The sequence below is a fragment of the Sturnus vulgaris genome, chromosome 3 (genome assembly GCF_052056855.1).
Source record: "Sturnus vulgaris isolate bStuVul1 chromosome 3, bStuVul1.hap1, whole genome shotgun sequence".
NCBI lineage: Eukaryota > Metazoa > Chordata > Aves > Passeriformes > Sturnidae > Sturnus > Sturnus vulgaris.
The window spans coordinates 23,528,457-23,547,825 of NC_142245.1; the positions used below are offsets into that span (position 1 = coordinate 23,528,457).

A 19,369-nucleotide genomic window follows, 5' to 3' on the forward strand; every position below is an offset into this window, starting at 1 on the left:
CACAGCTACTGTCACACACATAGAGATTAAATTGAATCCAGCACTGCACCTTGGCATCATTCCTTATCATAAATGATGCTAAAAAATACACTACACTCTTCTTAAAATGTATATAATGCTATTAGTATACTGTGGCGTTACACAGTGCCATTTAATGTAACCACAGTATTTGTTGGCTCAATGTTTGGATGTGGTGTGGACCCAAAGTTTACGGTTAAAGCCATTACATTATTTGGTTTGTTTTCAGCAGGTGGTTTGTGTAGGATGTGGCATGCGTGTCCACACGTGGTGGGACAGGAGAGCTGCCATGCCTTTGGTAGCTATTCATGAGCGATTTTTTTCAAGAATTATGAGAAATATTCCACACTGGTTTTAAAGGACAATTTTCACAGAGCATGCTGAGTTGGAAGGGACGCAGAAGGATCATTGAGTCCAACTCCTGGCCCTGCACAGGACAAGCCAAAATTCACACTGTGTGCCTGAGAACATTGTCCAAGAGCTTTCTGAGCTCTCTCAGGCTGGTGCTGTGACCACTGCCCTGGGGAGCTGTTCTGGTGCCCAATTGGAACCCTCTGGGTGAAGAACCTTTTTGTAATATCCACCCTAAACCTGCCCTGACACAGCTTCAGGCCATTCCCTCGGGTCCTGTCACTGTCACCACAGAGCAGAGATCAGTGCCTGCCCCTCCTCTTCCCTACACGAAGCAGCTGTAGACTGCAATAAACCCAGACTACATTTACATTAAACAGCTTAAGTTTTTATCATTTCTGAATAGCAAAAAACCCTCTGCTAAGACGTTCCGACTTTCTGTCGTTATTTATCCAAGAGATGTAAGCACCTCAGGAAAGGCGACGATTTACTGCCATTTTTAATAGAAAAAAAAAAAAAACACGCCGCTTCCTGAGGAGCTATGAATGTGTGACGAATGTGTGACTTATTGACCCCTGCAGGCCCGGTGATTTATCTAACGAGAATGAAGTGAAGGAAAAGGAAGAAAAAGAGGTAGTGTCGGGAAAGAGCTGCGGAGACCCCCTCTCTCCCTCACGCCCGGGCGGGCTGAGGGGGCGGTCCCGCCCCGGTCTCGCGATGGGCACGAGCCCCGCCCCCGGCGCTAACGGCCGTACCCGCCGGGCCTCGCGGGCGCTGTTTACCGCGGCGCAGCCAATGGGCGGGCGGGGCGCGCGGGCGGCGCGGCCAATGGGCGGGCGGGGCGGTGCGTTTGAACGGCGCGGCGCGAGCGCGGGGGCCTGCGCGGCCCGGCGGGGTCTGTGCGCTGCCTGCCATGCCGGGCCGCCCCGACGACTACGAGGTGCTGTTCACCATCGGCGCCGGCTCCTACGGGAAGTGCCGTAAGGTGCGCCGCAAGGCCGACGGCAAGGTGAGGAGGAGGCGGTGAGGGCAGCGCAGCTTTGCTGCTGCCCCGCGTCCCTGCGCGGTACTGGCCCCGCGAGCGAGCGGCTCTGGCTGCCCCTCTTCCCCCTGCGCGGCCCCAGTCACTCCCCATGGTGTTTCTGCCTCCGCAGATCTTAGTATGGAAAGAGCTGGACTATGGCATGATGACGGAGTCGGAGAAGCAGATGCTCGTGTCGGAGGTGAACTTGCTGAGGGAGCTGCGGCACCCGAACATCGTGCGCTACTACGATCGCATCATCGACAGGAGCAGCACCACCCTGTACATCGTCATGGAGTACTGCGATGGGGGAGACCTGGCCAGCTTGATCGCCAAGTGCGCCAAAGAAAGGCACGTGCAGTGTGCTTGTGGCGCGTTCGGAATGTCTTGGACGAGCCTTGGGCAGCCCAGAGACAAGGGAAACTTGTTTTGTAACTTCTGAGCAGTTTCGGGTTTAACCCTTTGGACGCAACAACCCTTCTCGAATGTGGAAGGTTTTGTACAAAGTTACAACAGCCATGGAAACTGTGCTATTGAATGCGTCACCGGATTGGTTGTTGGTGCTGAAGCCTCTCTTGTGAGGCAGAAGCTGTTGAGGGTTTTCTGGTTGAGAAAATAAACCAAGAGGTCACAGCTCTCTTTGGCAGCTTGGTGTGTGGGTTCTGGCCTTCCCCATGAGTAAAATTCCTGGGACCCTGTGTTTTATGAGAACACCAAAACGTGTGGAAGGAAGGAGTGATTTTGAAGGCGATGTGAAAAGCTCTTTTATCTGCCTATATATAGAGCTTGGATAGACATCAAGTTGATAAGGCTTCACCTTGGTCTAATCTTAGACTTAGCATCCTACTTAAGAATAGTGTCAGTTTTTGCATTCTTAGGTCAAGTAGGTACATGACACCACCTCGTTTACTTTGTGAGGATAGTCTAAAACAGTTCTGCAGCTGCCCACCAGCATCAGTATTTTCATTTAAGGAAGTCCATATTAAAAAGTCAGCCCTGTTTTGGCTGTTATTTTATGTTGCTCATCGTTAACAGGTGACAACATATCATGATCAAAGGAACAGATCTCATCAGAAAAGCATCAAATTGATATTTGTGTTGTTAGTAGTGAAAATGCTATGTGTTTGTTAGATGGTTTGGGGGAGGAAGGAAATACTGCAGGGATTCTGCAATGAAAGCCTCCATGTCTTCTAACATATTTGTAGTGACTTTTTTTTTTAAATCCATTTTAAAAGTAGAATATGTAGATGTTGGTGATGGTGGTTATTTCAGTGGTGTTTTATGATAGTAGTATTAAAAAGTTATGGAACTAAAACTGGCAGTAACTAATCAAACTGATGTGTGCTGAGAAAATCCATTAAACAATGTGTTCATTTTTTTCAGGCACTTCTTGGATGAAAGCTTTGTTCTCCGAGTGTTGACTCAATTAACACTGGCCTTGAAGGAGTGTCACAGACGGAGCGATGGTGGAGTCACTGTGCACCGTGACCTGAAACCAGCAAATGTCTTTCTAGATAGCAAACAGAATGTGAAACTTGGGGATTTTGGACTGGCTAGGATATTGCACCATGACACCAGCTTTGCCACAACGTTTGTGGGCACTCCATATTACATGTCTCCAGTAAGACCTCCCTTCTAGACATTATCTTCCCTTTTGCCCCTCCTAGGTGTGCTGTGTTGGTCTCAGAGTCCATGAATGTTTGGGAGGTTTTAATGAAGCCTTATTGGTCTTCTTAAACGCAGGTGACTTTGTTAATAGAGTATATATATTCTGGAGACAAGGTTATTTTGCAGTTATTTTAATCTCCTTTCTTCCCCACACAATCAACTTCCTTCTAATTGCAATTGCTCTTCACTGTATAAATTTTGTTATATTCTTGGGACATTAGAGATGTTGGAGTATGTTGTTCCTGAAAAGGAACAGGGAAGTTAGAGAGCTTTTATACTTTATAGTCTTAAGATAAAGAGCTTATTATCTCCTAATGGTAGGATTTTAAGTTGTAGTGGAAATGAGCAGGAGTGACTTATTTCCCTGATACAGGGCACTTTGTGTGGGGAAGATTAATACTGACTGAAACAGAGTTGCATCAATTAAAGACTGATGCAACACTCTAGTCTTCTACAGTGTAGCACTGCCACAAATAGTTAAAATCCTTCTAGTAAAAGTAGATATGGATATTAAGATGGAATATTAGAAGTTGCTCCAGTAAGCAATGGTTTGTTTCAGGTTTGAGAAGTAGCTGGTTATCTTGCAATAGTGGAACCATGTCTTTGTTAATAAAAAAATGTTAATTGTTCTCCTTTTTAGGAACAAATGAATTACATGTCATACAATGAAAAATCTGACATCTGGTCACTAGGATGCCTCATGTATGAATTATGTGCTCTCTCGTAAGTATGGTAGTGTGATAACAAATGTGGAAACATGACTGCTAATGTAGGTGTGATTATATTTTGTATAGATGAAAGCTTAAAGGTTTCAGAGACTAGCCCTAGGTTTTTATTTCTCTATTGGTCTTGACATTAGGTAGTCAAAACAAACCTTGACTGCGGGGTTTTTTTGTAGTCTGATACTTCTTTTTTCTGAAAATAAATCCTGTAAAACTAGTGAGAAAATCCAAGAAAAACTTTTTTCTTCAGGCCTCCATTTACAGCTTACAACCAAAAGGAGCTGGCAGAAAAGATAAGGGAAGGGAGGTTCAGGCGAATACCATATCGTTACTCAGATGAGCTGAACGACCTTCTCAGGGAGATGCTGAATGTAAAGGTAAGACCCAATTACTAATTTTTCTACCTATAATTTGAGCTACTACTGAAATACTAGTTTTTCTTCTCAATTTTGAAGCAAACCAACCTGAAGTAGTGGTTATCACTTTGTCCCTGGCAGTGTCACTTGTAGAGGAAGGAGGCAGGAGTTGTGCTCTGAGTCCCAGCAGCTCAAGTGTCATGCCAGGGTCACAGGATGCCAAAAGGCTGCCCCAGTCTTGACTTCCGTGAGATTTCTTGACTGCATACTTATTGAGGCCTTATAATTTCAGGGTTAAAATGGTTCCAGTGTGTTTGGAGGCTGGAAGGGAAGGGGCTGTTTTGTCTTCATTTTGGGGTTTGTTTTATATGGTTAATATATAGCTTGTTCTCCCACGGCTGGTGTTGAGATGAACATGGCATGGGACAACAAAGCTGTAACAAGCACCTAAGCCTCCAGCAGGCATTCAGCAGAGTGTTAGCTGAGGAATCTGCTGACAGCTGCCTCTTCAGGCTCAGCCCCCACCCCCTTCTGACTCTGCAAGGAGAGGGTCCCTGGGCTGGGAGGACAGAGTCTTGCAGTTCTGGATCTGAAGGCTGGTAGCAGCCTCTTCTCAGCTTTTATCATCTGGTTGTGCTACTCTTTTCTAACTCCACTTTCCTCCAATCTCTCCTTCACTTAGTAGCACTTCAGCTGGTCTTGCTTGGGAACCTCTGGCCTTAATGTTTCTTTTTACAACCTATTGATAATGTCTTTCCTTTAGGATTACTGCCGACCTTCTGTTGAAGATATTCTGCAGCACCCCTTGATAGAAGCCATGGCGACAGAAGAACAAAAACAGAATCTTGATAGCAGACTCGTGAGATCGTGGGAGCCAGAAAGGGCGCAATACTCAGACGCTGCAATGAATGAGCTGAAACGGAAGGAGCAACAATTACAGGAGCGAGAGCAGGCCATTAAAGAGAGAGAACAACGTCTGGAGCGTATGCTATTCCATTTTGGGAACGGGGTGGCAATGGGATTCTGATTCAGTTGGAGGAAGAAAAAGTAAACAGTTTTCACAACCTTCACTTTAATGTTCTAAGATACTGTAGTCCTGCATTCACCATTAGAATTGTGTCTAAAGATCAAACCAAGAATGCTTAGGGCTTACTCCACTGCACTAGCTTCTGTTTTAAGTTACTAAGATAGAATTGACAGTGTAGATATAGAGGTCTGGTTTGTGAAGATTATTAAACATGAGTGGCAGTAAGGAAAGTATATAGAAATGTAAGGTCTGCACTGTGCAGTGTAGGTTGCTTTTCACCTACTGTGTAAGTAAACAGTGCCTATATTAATATGTAACTTAAGGTGAGCCTGATGCTGGAAAAAAAAATCTTTGAGTAAACTGTCAACTGCTTTTATAAAAGCTGCACTCCACAGACTGTGAGTCTATAGGTGGCTGGTTCTCAGGTGTTGGCATTTCCTGCCCACATAAAAGATGTTTCTGCATATGCAGTAGGCTCTGCAATACAGTTTTTAACCATATGTTTTTATCTGAGCCTGAATAACAGCTACTACAGTTGTAAGCAGGATGTTTAGTCATAGCTGAATTATAATATCTGATATATAAATATTTAAATCTAGTGTCATGTGTGCCATGAGTTAATGTGCAGGATAGAAAGTTGCTGTCTCTTTGTTGTTGCAGATACATCAGAGTTTGGGACAGAAGTGTGCCGGGCATTTCAGAGTACTTGTCAGTGCTTTATTAGTGCATTGATAAAGGTGTATCTACACAGCAGTTACCTTTGTTTAGTGCCATAGAATCAGAAGTGTGGGTGCATCTGACTGGCTGTTACTGCTGTCTTTCCCTGTAAGAGAAGCTCACCATGCACAGTCACTAACATTTATATGTTCACTCTGCATACTACCATATTTCTACTTCCAGAGAAAGAACGGGAGCTCTGTGTTCGGGAGAGACTGGCAAAGGACAAACTTGCTAGGTATCTTACTAACCTATAATAGTCTATATTAGAAACTCTACAGTCTTACAACAAAAAGCTTAAACTTCTCTTCCCAAACCAGAGCTGAAAGCCTGATGAAGAGGTGTAATCCCCGCAAGCAGCAGCAGGAGGTAACATGCGCGGAAGGTCCAGGTATGCAAATAGTCAAGAAGGCGTTTGCACAGGTCAATATAGGCTGGTGTGAGCAGAAGAAAGCCCCTGGTGCTCAGCGTGCTCGCCACAGTCCCCTTGGGGCAAGGCAAAGCCCAGTTATGGCTGCGTGGTTGAGAAGAGACTTTTGATTTTTCTGCTTTGCAAAAGGACTTAATGAGTGATGCTCAGCCATAGGTCTGAGTTAGCACTGTTTGCACTGCAGTCTTGTGCTGTCTGGGAACTTAGACTCTTGTGGTGAGCTAAGGGAAGTGCCTCGTGACCCAGACCTTTCTCAGAACTGCACTTATTTTATATATGGATGTTTTTTTACAGACCTTTGATTTAGTTAATTTTAATAAAATTGCATATGTCTAATAAATTCAGCTTTCATTAAATTTCCAGAAGCTTCAATGTGGGAAATACTATTTTTGCAAGGGACCCAGCTGTGACTGATGGGTGCATTATATAAACTGAAGAGTATACACTGCTATTATAGAAAGAAAGAAGAACACGTATTTGAAAATGTGCTAAAATACTTCCTGACTGCCTCTAGTCCAATCTGTTTTACAGTAGCATTTTATATTCACTTTGCCCTTGGTTGATATCTTTGCTATCATAAGGGTATCATCTATTAATTGTTCCTATCTTTTATTATTAAAAATAATATTCGAGTATCTAAATGCCTCTGTCAATAGCGGTAGGAATAGTGAAGGGCTGGGTCAGAAGTAGTACTCTAGAGCAAAGACATGTGAACATGCTTTAACATGCAATAGCACTCTCTTCATTTAGTTTTGGGTCTGATAAAGCAAGATAAGCATGTCAGTGCCTCCAAAGCAAATAAAACTGAAGTAGCTTTTTTTTTTTTTTCAAGAAATGCCTATCAAATCAGGAAAGGACACAAGTTTAAATGCCCCTAGACAAGTGAGGGCTCCTTGAGCTGTTTCTAAGATTTCTGTCAACTTTGAGAATTCCACCTGTCTCTCAACATCTTGTCTGACATTGACACATTAAAGAATTTGAGAATAAACTTGCTTTTGGCTTTCTGATGTCGCATCTAAAACTGGATGACTGAAGGCAAATGAGCTTCAGCTCTTACTTCTGTTCTCTTCTGCACTTCCCACCCCTTTACATGCTATTTTGACCTTACCAGGCATATTAGTTTTTGAGGACAGGGAAAACAAGTTTGGGTGGTTAATACATCAAGTTAGATCATGCAGCAAAGTGAACATAGTTATTATGAAACTGACCAAATCTTGCATTATCTGTAGAGCATGTGATTTCCTGCTCTTCTATTTCATTCCATGGTGCTCTTGTAACACTGTTTCTAAAATTATGCCTATTCTCATACAACTGGACCAAGTGCTTCTCTAATAGAGTGGTACCAAGATTGCTTGCTTTTATTTTCAGTTGCTCAAATACTGCTGTATTTTTCACAACTGGATTGCATCTCACACATCTCTTAGATCCATAACTTCTCCTAGAAGTCCACTGGGTGGTTCACTTGACAGTAAAATGGAATACCAGAAATCCTCCTTTTTAAGACAGTGTCCTAGACACTGCCCTATTTTTGCGGGGATTTTCTGATTCTTAGTGAACCATTTAATGTCAAAACAGACCTGACTTACACTAATGAAGCTAAAAAATGCTGAAATATTTGCTGGCTTTTAAAATTCCTTCTTGCTCTTTTGTGTTTATTGCATTCTTGCTGTAGCCTCATAAACTGACAATTAAGGCTTCAGTGTTAAGATTAGTATAGTTAGACCTTTGATTAAATAAAAATCACACCTTAAGTTTGGCCTTGTGAAGTTGGCTCTTATGCAAGGCAGCTCAGCTGTTTCAATAGCTTTTGATGGCAGTTTTTCTACTCTTGAGTCATTAACTGCCTTTTGATAGTGGCATTGCTATAGGATACACTATGAAAATTCCTATTCTGGAGGCTGCAGTGCAAGTACCTTGTTAATTTTTAATTCACCTGAACTCATTACTCATCAAATCAGAGCCTAATTTGTACCCCAGTGACTTAATACAAGGCTAGAGTTGGAACAAAATGGGTAAAGTACAAAGACCACTGGACAGGTTGTCTGCCCCTGCTGTGAAGCAAAGAAGGTTTTTTCAGTAGCTGAAAAAAAATTAAAAGGCTGAAAAGCTGAAAATTCATTCTGCATTTTCTTTTGGAACTGGCATATGTTACTGTTTATTTAATTCCTGTCCTTCAGAAGAAACATCCTGTCTTCTTAATCAACTAATCTTTCCTAAAAACTACTCTGGCATATTTCCTCTTACCACCATCATTTTAGATGCTTGTTTTCAATTTCTTTCTCAAAAAATGGAAAAGAATTGTTGCTATTAACTGAGATGCATTTCATTAGATCGCTTAAAGCCATAGGTAGATGACAAAATGGGCACCGGGGTTAAAAGCACTAAATGCTGGAAGATGCACTAATGCAGTACTTTCTGATTTCTTAAGATAACGCACTCCCGCTTCCCCTTTCTACAACCAAGAAGAACTCACTCCTTGATGGAAGTGAAGAGAAAGCTGTGCCTCCTCATAATATGGAAAACTATTTCCTTTCCAAAGGGAAAAACTCTGATCTCAAAAGCCGTCTATATGCTGCAAATCTCCGGGCTCAAGCGCTGGCTGAACTGGAAAAAAGCTATCAACTAAAGAGCAGACAAATCCTGGGCATGCGTTAAAACTGTAACAGATATATTTATCTTTGAAAAGAAGATTAAATGTATAGGCAGATACTTGTGCCTCCCTCTCTTAAGCTAGAACCTACTGAAAAATTATTTTAACAGTTGTACAAACTCGTAGTTTATGATAGGTAGTTTATGATAAATGCATAAGATGCTATATTATGAAAATAGGTACTTTTGATACCAAATAAAACAAACTGGATTGATTGTATTGTTAAAGAAAAATATTTTGGTCCTCCTGTTTACCATACTTACTCTTCTGAAAATATAAGGAGTCAATATATATAAATTATTTGTTTAAAATCTGATGTGAAAATCTTTTCAGCTGAAAAATGTACAGATCCAGAGTCTGTAGGTTAAAATGATGCTGTATGTAATGCACAGTTTTTGATAAAGGAGTGTTTATATTCTGTATATGTGGGAAAACAGCGCCTTCTTTTCTGCACTTGTAAATATTTTTTGACAAAAGAGCACGAAGATTTTATGCATCTCTTCCTACTAAGTTAGTGCCCTATCAAAGCAGCTTACTTTTAATGTTATGTTTTGACTAATGAGTGGGATGGATAACATAATTTTGAGTTTATATTCCTTTCTGCCTGAGCAGCTGAATGCCTTGTCCATCCTCTTACAAGGCCTGTATGGCATTTGAAATAACACCTCCTATGCCTTGCCTTGAAACTGTGGCATAAACTGAGCCCCTGAGACTGCTGGCCAGGATGGGACACCATCTAGTATATCAGCATCTGTGCTTTGGGGTGGGACACTTGTCCTTTAAGTAGTAAGTGTGTATTTTCTTGAAACTTAGGAGCTATCTCCATCTTACCCTCAACAATTCTTTGCTGGTGCAGGAGTTGCTTACTTAAGGTGGTATGTTTCATGCACTCAGACTCGTGAATTTTAAAATATTCTTTGAAACTGTTGTGTCTGGCATATCTTTTCTATAAATATTTTTTTTTCTTTCTGGATTGAAATTCCATAAAACATATATTCTTAGAAAACAGCTTGTCTTCAAAACATTTGTTTCCTTATTGGGCTATGAATGTTATCTGAGGATATATGCTAGATGGTTTTTACTTCATAAGAGAGAATCTTCTTTGAAACATCAATTTAATTTTATATACTAGATTATCTTAAGGGTCTCTTCCAACCCAAATGATTCGCAGATAAAGTAGATTCTTAACAACCCAGCAGAACTTAACATTTGCTCGCAGAGTGATTTCTGTTTTCACCACAACCTTTGCTTAAAAGAATTAGGTGTGACTATTTCATTTGCTAATCTAAAACTACCAACATTTTGGTGGTCATTCCCCAGCACTAGGTGTGGTGGGAGTGTGCCATGTGGATCAGTGCAGCTTTCCTCTGCATTCTTTCATATTTCTGAAGCTTCTCAGACATATATGGAGGGGAATTCCATCCTTTGTCACCATGTTTGCACACTCAGGTTTTTCTGTTCTGTGCCTCAGTCACTGCACTGCACTGCAATGCAGTTCTGGCCTTCATGTGGATCTTCATGGCTTAACCCATAAAACACTAAAGGGTAAGATAAGCAGTGGTGTTAGTGCAGTCAGAAAAAATACGAAGGATTCAAGAATGTTTTGTCTGTAAAATGCAGGTGTCAGGGAAAGGAGGAAAACAAGCAGCCAGGAAAAAAAAGTAATACTGATTCGTGAAAGACCATATTCATAGAGTCACTGAATGGTTTGGGTTGGAATGGAGCTTATGGATCATCTGGTTCCGACCTCGCTGCTATGAACACTTCACTAGACCAGGCTGCTCAGAGCTCCATCCAGCCTGACCTCTGAACGCTGCCAGGGACCATCCAGGAAACACCCACAACTTCTCTGGGCAACCTGTTCCAGTGCCTCACCACCCTCACAGCAAAGAACTTCCTAGAATCTAATCTAAACCTACCCTCTTTCCATTAAAAGCCGTTCTCCCTTGTCACAACATGTTCTTGTAAATAGACTGTCATCGTTTTTGTGGGTTCCGTCCAGGTTCTGGAAGGCCACGCTTAGGTCACCCCAAAGCCTTCTCTTCTCCAGGCTGAACAGCCCCAACTCTTAACCTTTCCTCATAGAGGAGATGCTTCACCCCTCTAATCGTCTTGTGAAAGGGCGGGTGTTTACAAATGCTTTGCTTTTAACACGACCACAGTAAGAAAATGGCTTGAGAGTATTTTTTTTGTCTTGGGACACACATTTCTGCATTTAAAAGTAAAATGCCTTGAGAGAGCACCGTCTGTGGCTTTCCTCTTTCTTTAATTCTCTAGTAACCTCAAGATGGCACTGTTGCCTTGTCATTTATAAAAACTTCCTCTATTATACGTTCATCCAAAATATAGTATCTTATTTGCATTTATTTTTACCTGTTTTGTTCTAAGCACGTTGCTGCAAGATGCTGACTTTCTTTGGCTACGGATGCTTTAGTACTTGCTGGTGCAATTAATTATAATTATCTCCGATTTGCCATTTTGCATCTTTTATGCATGCATTATAAAAATAGCTGAATCAAAGTCCTGGTTAACAACTACACTGTCATGAATCCGAAATGCTACAGAGTGCAAACTGGATCAATCACAATGGCAGTAATAAATGAGAACAGCTTAGGTTACAACTGTACATTAAGCTGTTTAACTGCATTATTTACAGTGTCTTCTTTTTGAAGTATTATCACTCTAAGATGATAAATGCAGTATTTCTTGAGGTTTGTGAAATAAGAACTTCCTACCAGTACGTGTCAAACCTAGTGAAAGGCATCCTGAAGACAGTCTTCATTCTCTCTCAGGATTTTTGCTTTGGAGTCCGGAAATCCACATTTTCCTACAAGGGCATAATTGTTTTTCCAATAGAACGTGTGTAGCATTGGAATCACACTCAGGATGCAATTTTCAAACATATTTGGGAAATAGAATATTCACAAATATAACATCTATGGGGATGGTGACTGTTTATGGAGTGCTTCCAAAATACTGTCTTCCATCATCATGCTGATGGATATATTAATGTCTTAGGGAAAGGAAGTATGTACATATGCATATAGTACAGTTTAAGCCTTACAGGATGATAATAATGGTGTACACTGTGGAATGTTGTGAGAGAAATTAATTAATGTTTAATACAGATGTCAGGAATTCTAATAATATGATTAGTTGTCAGCATCTCTGATATTGCAGAGGTTTTATATGCATAAGAACATCAGGGATAGCCTGGAGGGGAAGTTGCATCATCTTTGAAAAATACAGACCAGTCTCCCGACTTTCAGCAGTGAGGCTCTGTCCTCTCTGCAGCCAGTTGAACAGCACTTAAAGAGTGTGAAAGTGCTAGCCAGCTGGGCAGATAAAAAAATTAATGAAAATCAGACATAAATATAGAGGACCATCAAGCTTCTTCGTAAAAGTGGGATATTCCACTTCTGAGTCTCTGTCTCTTTGGGTCCCTATGGAAAGTGTGGCCTCTGCACCCCAGAAGGGTCTTCTCTACGGTGGTAAATCTGCATTTCTCCAGCTGTGGAAGACCTTTGGCTGTTGCTCATCACCCATTCCAACAAAGGGACGTGGAAAATATGTGGGGGGACCACGATGCCATCAGTGGAGCTGATGCTGTGCCAGAGATCCAGTACTCCCCGCATGGGGTGTTAATAAAGTCTAGGTGTACTAGTAAATAAAACCTCAAAAGCACTATCTGACTGCCAGAACCTACTGTCCTCTGCCGTGTTCTCCACCTCCAAAAAAAGTAAAACAGTAGTAGCAGCAGTACCAGGTTTTCATCCAGCTTTAGTGGTTTAGCCTTCAGTGTTTGCCATAGATTGCCAGGAGTTTATGGCTTACAGGGTATCCCTGTGGTCCAGGGCCTATGGTTTATTGATCTCTGTGTTCTCCTGCACGCCTCCTGCTTTTTTCATTTAGGATTCATTGCCTATATTTAGTGTTTTGTGGTTTGCTAGAGTAAATTATAAACTCCTGAAAGATACAATTCTTAAATTCTCCCCCTGAAGTAAAATTTATAATCTTCTAACCACTGCACAGGGTTCATCTCTTTGTGGTCTGTGTTTATTGACACTGGGACTCCTCTTAGTTTATCTAATGAAGTCCACAGAATGGATCACACACGAGTGAGGGAAGGGGTGGATACATGGGGAAGTGTCAGGTGTAAACCCAGGGTAGGCATTTCTCTTCACGAAGAGCTCCTAGGCAAAGAAAGGAGAGGCAAGAAGAGACTTCCCTGTCTCCCACAATCCCCTTCTTCCTTCGGTATCCATTTTCCAATCAATACAAACGATAGTTTATTTGATCACTTTCATGCCAGGACACACTAGAACATTCCAAGCCGAACCTTGCTAGAGTCTAGCTCTGCCCAGCCATTTTGCAGGGGTTACAGGTGGAAGATGAACAATTTGGGCAGTTTTTTGCCACTTCTGATTTCCTCCCAGCTTTCACAGGGTGAGAGCTCTGTCCCTGCAATCCACTTCCTTTTCACATTCACACATGAACTGCCTCGGTGGCAGTTCAGGGTCACTGAAGTGGCTGCTGCAGTTTGAAACAGGGGCTGTTGTTTCATTCTTTGGGTTACCTAACCCCCTTATCTTCAATAAAGCTGGAGAGCAAGGAGACAAAAACATTGCCTTGGAGGAAGGAGACCAAAAGCATAAAGTTTATTTTTGACCACGAATAAAGTGTTTCATCCTCATAAAAAGCATTTTCTCCTAACCCCCTCCCTTCAAACTCAGGCTGAGTGATGATATTTTGATGTGGTGAGGTGCTGGCACTCCAGTGAGATGGAGAGAAGACAGAAACTGCTGATCAGTGGGAGAGAACTCCACCCTCTCCCAGTGTTCCCAGTGCTCAGACCACACTGAGGCTGCTCAGAGCTGCACCCAAATATCCTAATCTATTCTACATTTTGCAGACGAGCAGGACAGAAGGATATGTGTTACCTTCTCCAGAGGTGAAAGAATGGGATGCTTGTGTGCCACCTTGCATGCTCCCAACACTGTGCTGTGAAGCCAGGTACCCACCCTGGGACTCCTGTGCTGTGAAGAACAGCCAGTCCCGGATAATGTCCTCGTTGTTGTTAACAGGAAGGTCCCCACACACCATGTGGTAGAGCAGCATGTCCAGGGACTGGATCATCCCCAAATGGCCACGGTAGCAGTGCAAGCAGACCCACTCTGGAGGGCTGTGCTTCGGCATTCCTGCAGGACACAGGCACAGCTCATCAATGATGCTGCTCCCTCAGCCCGTCCTTTGTTCAGGCATCCCTGGGGATGCCAGGGCTGCACTGGTGGCACAAGGCACACCCACTGCCTTCTCACCAGCACCTGATTCTTGTTTGCATACTTTGGGTAGTGAAAGAAAGCCTCTGGTGCTGGAAGAGGACAGCTGAGGAGGGAAAACCCTGCCTGTATCCCCTTAACCTCTACACCTGTATTGCCAAGATATCAAATATCATAGGCTAAAGCTGAAAAAGGGAGTAGAACAGCCCAAATCCTTCTGCGACTGAAAACAAAGACGGAATCCCTGTTCTCCCAGGACATTCCAGTGCACACTGGATGCTCCATCACAAGGTCAAAGACGTCAGGGAGCTCGAACCGGTCCAGGAGCCTCACCTGGACGCCGTAGTCCCGGTTCCAGGCTCGGGCGGGACGGCGATGCTGCCCCGGGGGTCCGGATCCCCCCCTCGCCCCCCAAAGGGGGTGCCCCGTGTCCCCCTGCTCGGCCCCGCCAGTGCTCGGCATTCCCCGGGCACGGATGCTCCACGGTGACCCCGCAGCGTCCCGGGGAGAGCCCGGCGGAGCTGGGAGGGATGAGCGGGATAACGAGAGGAGACAGAAAACCGCTCGGGAGAATCACTGCTCCTGCTGCTGATGCTCTATTGGTCACTTGCTTTCTAAAAAATGCTTTCTTTCTTTTTTTTTTTCAGTTCATATTCCATCTTCAAAGCCACTTTCCTGGAAGTGAAGTAGCGCTTGCTGCCTAGGTCAGTTCTAAGCTCGGGTTATCGCCGTGATTTGCAGCATTTGCACGTGGCCTGCCAAATTTGCATTGCCTCAGTTGCATGCAAGGCTCGCTGTCAGAAATAGAAATTGATTCTAAAGGCAGGTCCTGCCCCTGCATCTCTTACCGAGCTTTTCCTCCACATCTTCAGCTTGGGAAAACTCACAACTTTCTCAAAAAACCCCCAAAACATCCCAACCAAAACCTTCAAAACCAACCAACCCAAACCCAAAAGAGAAAACCCAACCAACCAAAAAAGAGCCACCTCCATCCCTCCCTCAAACCCCTCACCTTTAGAAAATGGGATTGAAGAATAACTGTGCTATAGTGAAGTAATTTGAGATCTGTCCATATTGAATAATGCCATTTAACTTTTCCTAATTAGTAGTGGATAAGATACACTGTACGCAAACAAATGGTACAAAGCTGGAGAAAAAATGTGCATATTTTGCATGGATTTATTACTGTTATTATTATAAAAATATGTACTACCAAATATGCTGCCAACTTCAGTCCTAATTCAGTATCCTACAGTATCGGGCTGCGAATGACTATTTTTTAGTGATCTTACAGTAGAATCACCAATTGTTCTCTTACAGAAAATCAGAAGCATCGACAAAGAAAGCACTGAATAAAATCGAGTCTTTGCAGTGGCGAGAACAGCTTCCACTCTATGCAGACACGGAATTGTCTCCCACTCTCCTTGTTAGTAACCAAACACAGAACAATGATCGTCTTCCCCCATTTACACGCTCATTCTCCCTGGTGACTCAGCCTGGAAGAATAGGAGCTGCTCACTTCTTTAATGCCAGCAGGACTCCTTACCGTGCTGTAAATCCTCCTGTGCTGTGCCAGCCCCAGCAGCGCTGAGGAACGGGACATGTCCCCAACTGCATTATGACCCACAATTAGCAGTGAGGTCCCTTCCTGTCCTTGGCAAGTAATAAGTAATAATAAATGCATGAAATAAGCATGAACAGAACATATAATACATAATATTAAATTTTGTGTATAAATACAGAACATATACATGCAAATATTAAAATACAAAATATAATGTCTAATAGAGACATGTATGTAATGTAAATATATAATATAATAAAGAATTAAATAAAGGCATGCACTAGACATTTCTCAGCCCGGGAGATATTCTAAGGAAATCCTTATTTAGGACTTGAATTTAGGCAGTGAGTTTTTGGTCTGTTTTAAGCATGTAGCTAGAAGAAACAACCCCATGCTGATACGTTGTCTTTGCACAGCTATTGGATCCCTCTCAACACACCAACACAGGCCACAAAGTAAACTGAAAATGTCTCTGTGGCAACATCCAACCTTATAATTTTATTTCTTAAGTCAAGCCCAGTAACTGATGGGAGGAATTTCACTCTGAATTAACAGGATGAGCCTGTCAGTATGTGCACCCAGTGCTTTGTTCCTCATCTAGGTTGCTCAGAGTAATGTCACTCTTGCTTATGTGTTTTATGAAGTGGTTACTTCTCCAAGAAAGAGGAAGAATAATTTAAAGTAATTTTACCTAGATTACTGAGGAGGTATCAGAAGACTATATTTGATATGCTTTCCATTTTTAAAATTTTGTCTAAGCTACTTGTCCCTTGGTATGGGAGGGAGAGTGGTTGTTCACACAACGATAATTTATTTACAGGTACTTGGGGTTCCACTGTAATTTCCCTGTGATGGTTAGAAACATTAACCCTAATTCAGCATTATTGGAAGCAAAGGGTTTCCATGTAATTGCCTTTTCAAAGCATGTGTTGTAATTGGGAATTATAATTTAGTACCCATTTCACGATGACATCTTCCTCTGTGAGTTATGGAGAAACTTTTTATAAAAATTTGGGCTTAACATCATAATAAATAGTCCATTGACCCCTTTAGCTGTTCATTAGGGCCATCTCTTTGCAGTGTATTATTTCTGGATTTTCTCTTATATTGATCCTCATTAATACTTTATTTATCTACTTCTGAAACATTTCCAGTGTGTGGAGCTGAGTGATTGGGGCTGCTCTTGCCAGAAGACACCGGCAGCCAGGAGATAACCTGACTGCAGGGCTGAGATACTGAGGAACGAGATGGCTTCCCCACAGCCTGAAACCTTTCCAGCACGGCTGGATAGATTTCAAGAAGACAGCACACAATTTAGGCAAGAGTCCCTGATGTGAGAATCTCTGGGTCAGGGTTCAAAGTTATATCAAAGCCACAGGTCCTAATGATCAGCCTTTGAGCAATGATTTCAGAACATGCCCTTGAGATTTTCTTTAAATTTTCTTTCATCTCCCTTAGAGCATCTGCAAAGGATGGGGAACTCCTAAGAAAACCTGTCCTTTTTCACAAAATATAAATCCTACTAAGAACTATTGTGGTAAAAGCTGTTGACAAATGGATTTCCCTCATCCCCTGCTGATAAGTCCTTTAAGTTTGAGGCATGAGTGACATCAGAAGAATGACAGTGTGGGGGCTCCACAGCTCTGGGAGACATCTGCCATGCCAGACACTGATGAACTGAGGTCTGCAAGCTACCAAGGAAAACTGCTGCAGTAGGAGAAGCGAGGGCAAGATTATTAGGTTTTGTCCTTGGATGGTAAATGCAGGAGGAATTCTGGTCCTGTGGGAGCCATTGATGCTATTGTGGCCTGGGCTGCACACAAAGTCCTGTCCTTTTGATTTAGAGTGTTTATTTGTTTCCAAATCTCTTTCCCCACCATCCCTCATTTCTACACTCGGGATGATTCAGTGGAGTAAAGCCACATGGATATAACACCCATCCAGCAAAAACACTTGAGGACACACTTTAAGCTGAGCAAGTGTTTTATTACTTCCTGAAGAAGAATGTTTTTATGAAGTGATACCCCTATGTTTATTACAAATAATACGTCTTATAAACAAATCATTTTAACTAAAGGGAAACCCGTAGAAACTGCCCCTGTTGCCCAGCAATCAAATGAGGCTGGCAGAAGGAAGCAAGAACTTTGGAATTAACAGAAATAACTAATTCTAACTCTGCCAATTACTTGCTTTTGATTTTCTTTTCCCTCTTGGTGTCTTTGTTCCTTTGTTTGTTTGCTCCATTTCCTTTGTACTTTTCAGTCACACTGTTGTTGCTTTTTTTTTACTGGAACAAATAAAACCCAGAAAATTACATTGTTTGTTTGACCACTGTGCTGAGAAAAGGGCTGAGGAACTCTGTTCACTGAAACCATCAGGGTAAATAGATAGCAGCAGAGAAATAAGTGTGCTCAGTGCAGGCCAGTGTTTACCTTGGGTGTCTGCATATTCTTTTGATGTGAAAGGAGCATTGTACTCTCGGTGTTTGCCACAGAAGCATTTCTCCAGCAGTAAAACTGAGAAAGCAGGTTTAATCATTAGCTGGTTTGCACCTTGGTGGCTTCAAAAGGCTGTGTGGAGACCTTGCAGATCATGGCACTCAGGCACACCCAAAGGCTGTGCAGGCAGGCTTGGAAGGAGGAGCAGGAGGTGAGCATTGCCCTGAAAGGCTCCAGCTGTCACAGATAAACAGCTGTGCAGGAGTGGGGAAGGGCAGCTGGCAGCAGGGCTGCAGGAGGGAGGCTCCCCGGGCACATGGGCTATCCTGCTGGTCCAGAGCGTTCCCTGGCTGGGTGCAGAAGACAAGATAGAAACAGGCAAGTGGGCTGCCTCCAAGTTTGGGGTTAGTTACACTGGGGCTGTCAGTCAGAGGGTACAGCACTGGGCTCCTGTAAGAGCTTGTTCCCTGCCATGGCCAGGCCGGGCACTGGGATTTGGCTGCCAGAGATCCACATCCATAGGCTGGGATCTGTGTCACCATTCCCACCACACAAGCGGGCTGTGTGACACAGTTACAGCAGGTCAGAGAGAGACTAAGGAGGCCACGAGGACTGAGAATGTCAGGAGGATGCTGTGGTATGTGGGTTTAGGATGAATCACCTCAGCAGAGGGAAGGCTCACTCATGCTACACGCCCTGCTAGGAAGTGCTGGGCTCTTGCTGCCCTGACTGCTGGATGAGGCCAGAGCCAATGCCAGGAATCCATCAGGAATGACGATGGTGAATTATAATGACAGAGACCAGCTCCTCCTCTCCCTCCTGAAACATTTGCCAGCCCACACAGTGCCTGCATGTTGCCATACAGAAGATCTCAGGAGCGGCCACACGTGCACACCCAAATCCTTGTTCACCCACACAGTGTCCTAGAGGGCAATCCACTGGAATGGTTGTCTCCCATGGAGGACTGTGCTACAACTCCTTGGGGAAATGTCAACACACAAACACTATTGGCTGACTTTCTGTGTGCTTATGGGCTGTAACCAAGCCTAAGCTTCCGTGAATCTTTCTCCATGAAACATTTTTCCTACTCAGGATTAGATACAAAGGTGCTGGGTATAATTATCAGCA

General features: G+C 43.1%; 1 protein-coding gene across 1 annotated transcript; it reads left to right on the forward strand.

Moving 5' to 3' along the window:
* The first annotated feature begins 1,216 nt into the window (after positions 1–1,216).
* Positions 1,217–9,966, forward strand: NEK2 (NIMA related kinase 2). The gene is made up of 9 exons (XM_014876937.2): positions 1,217–1,378; positions 1,524–1,741; positions 2,774–3,011; positions 3,699–3,781; positions 4,031–4,157; positions 4,900–5,119; positions 6,064–6,118; positions 6,201–6,271; positions 8,739–9,966. The coding sequence occupies exons 1-9, from the start codon at positions 1,283–1,285 to the stop codon at positions 8,963–8,965; spliced, it is 1,335 nt and encodes a 444-aa protein (XP_014732423.1). The 5' UTR covers positions 1,217–1,282; the 3' UTR covers positions 8,966–9,966.
* Positions 9,967–19,369: the final 9,403 nt, after the last annotated feature.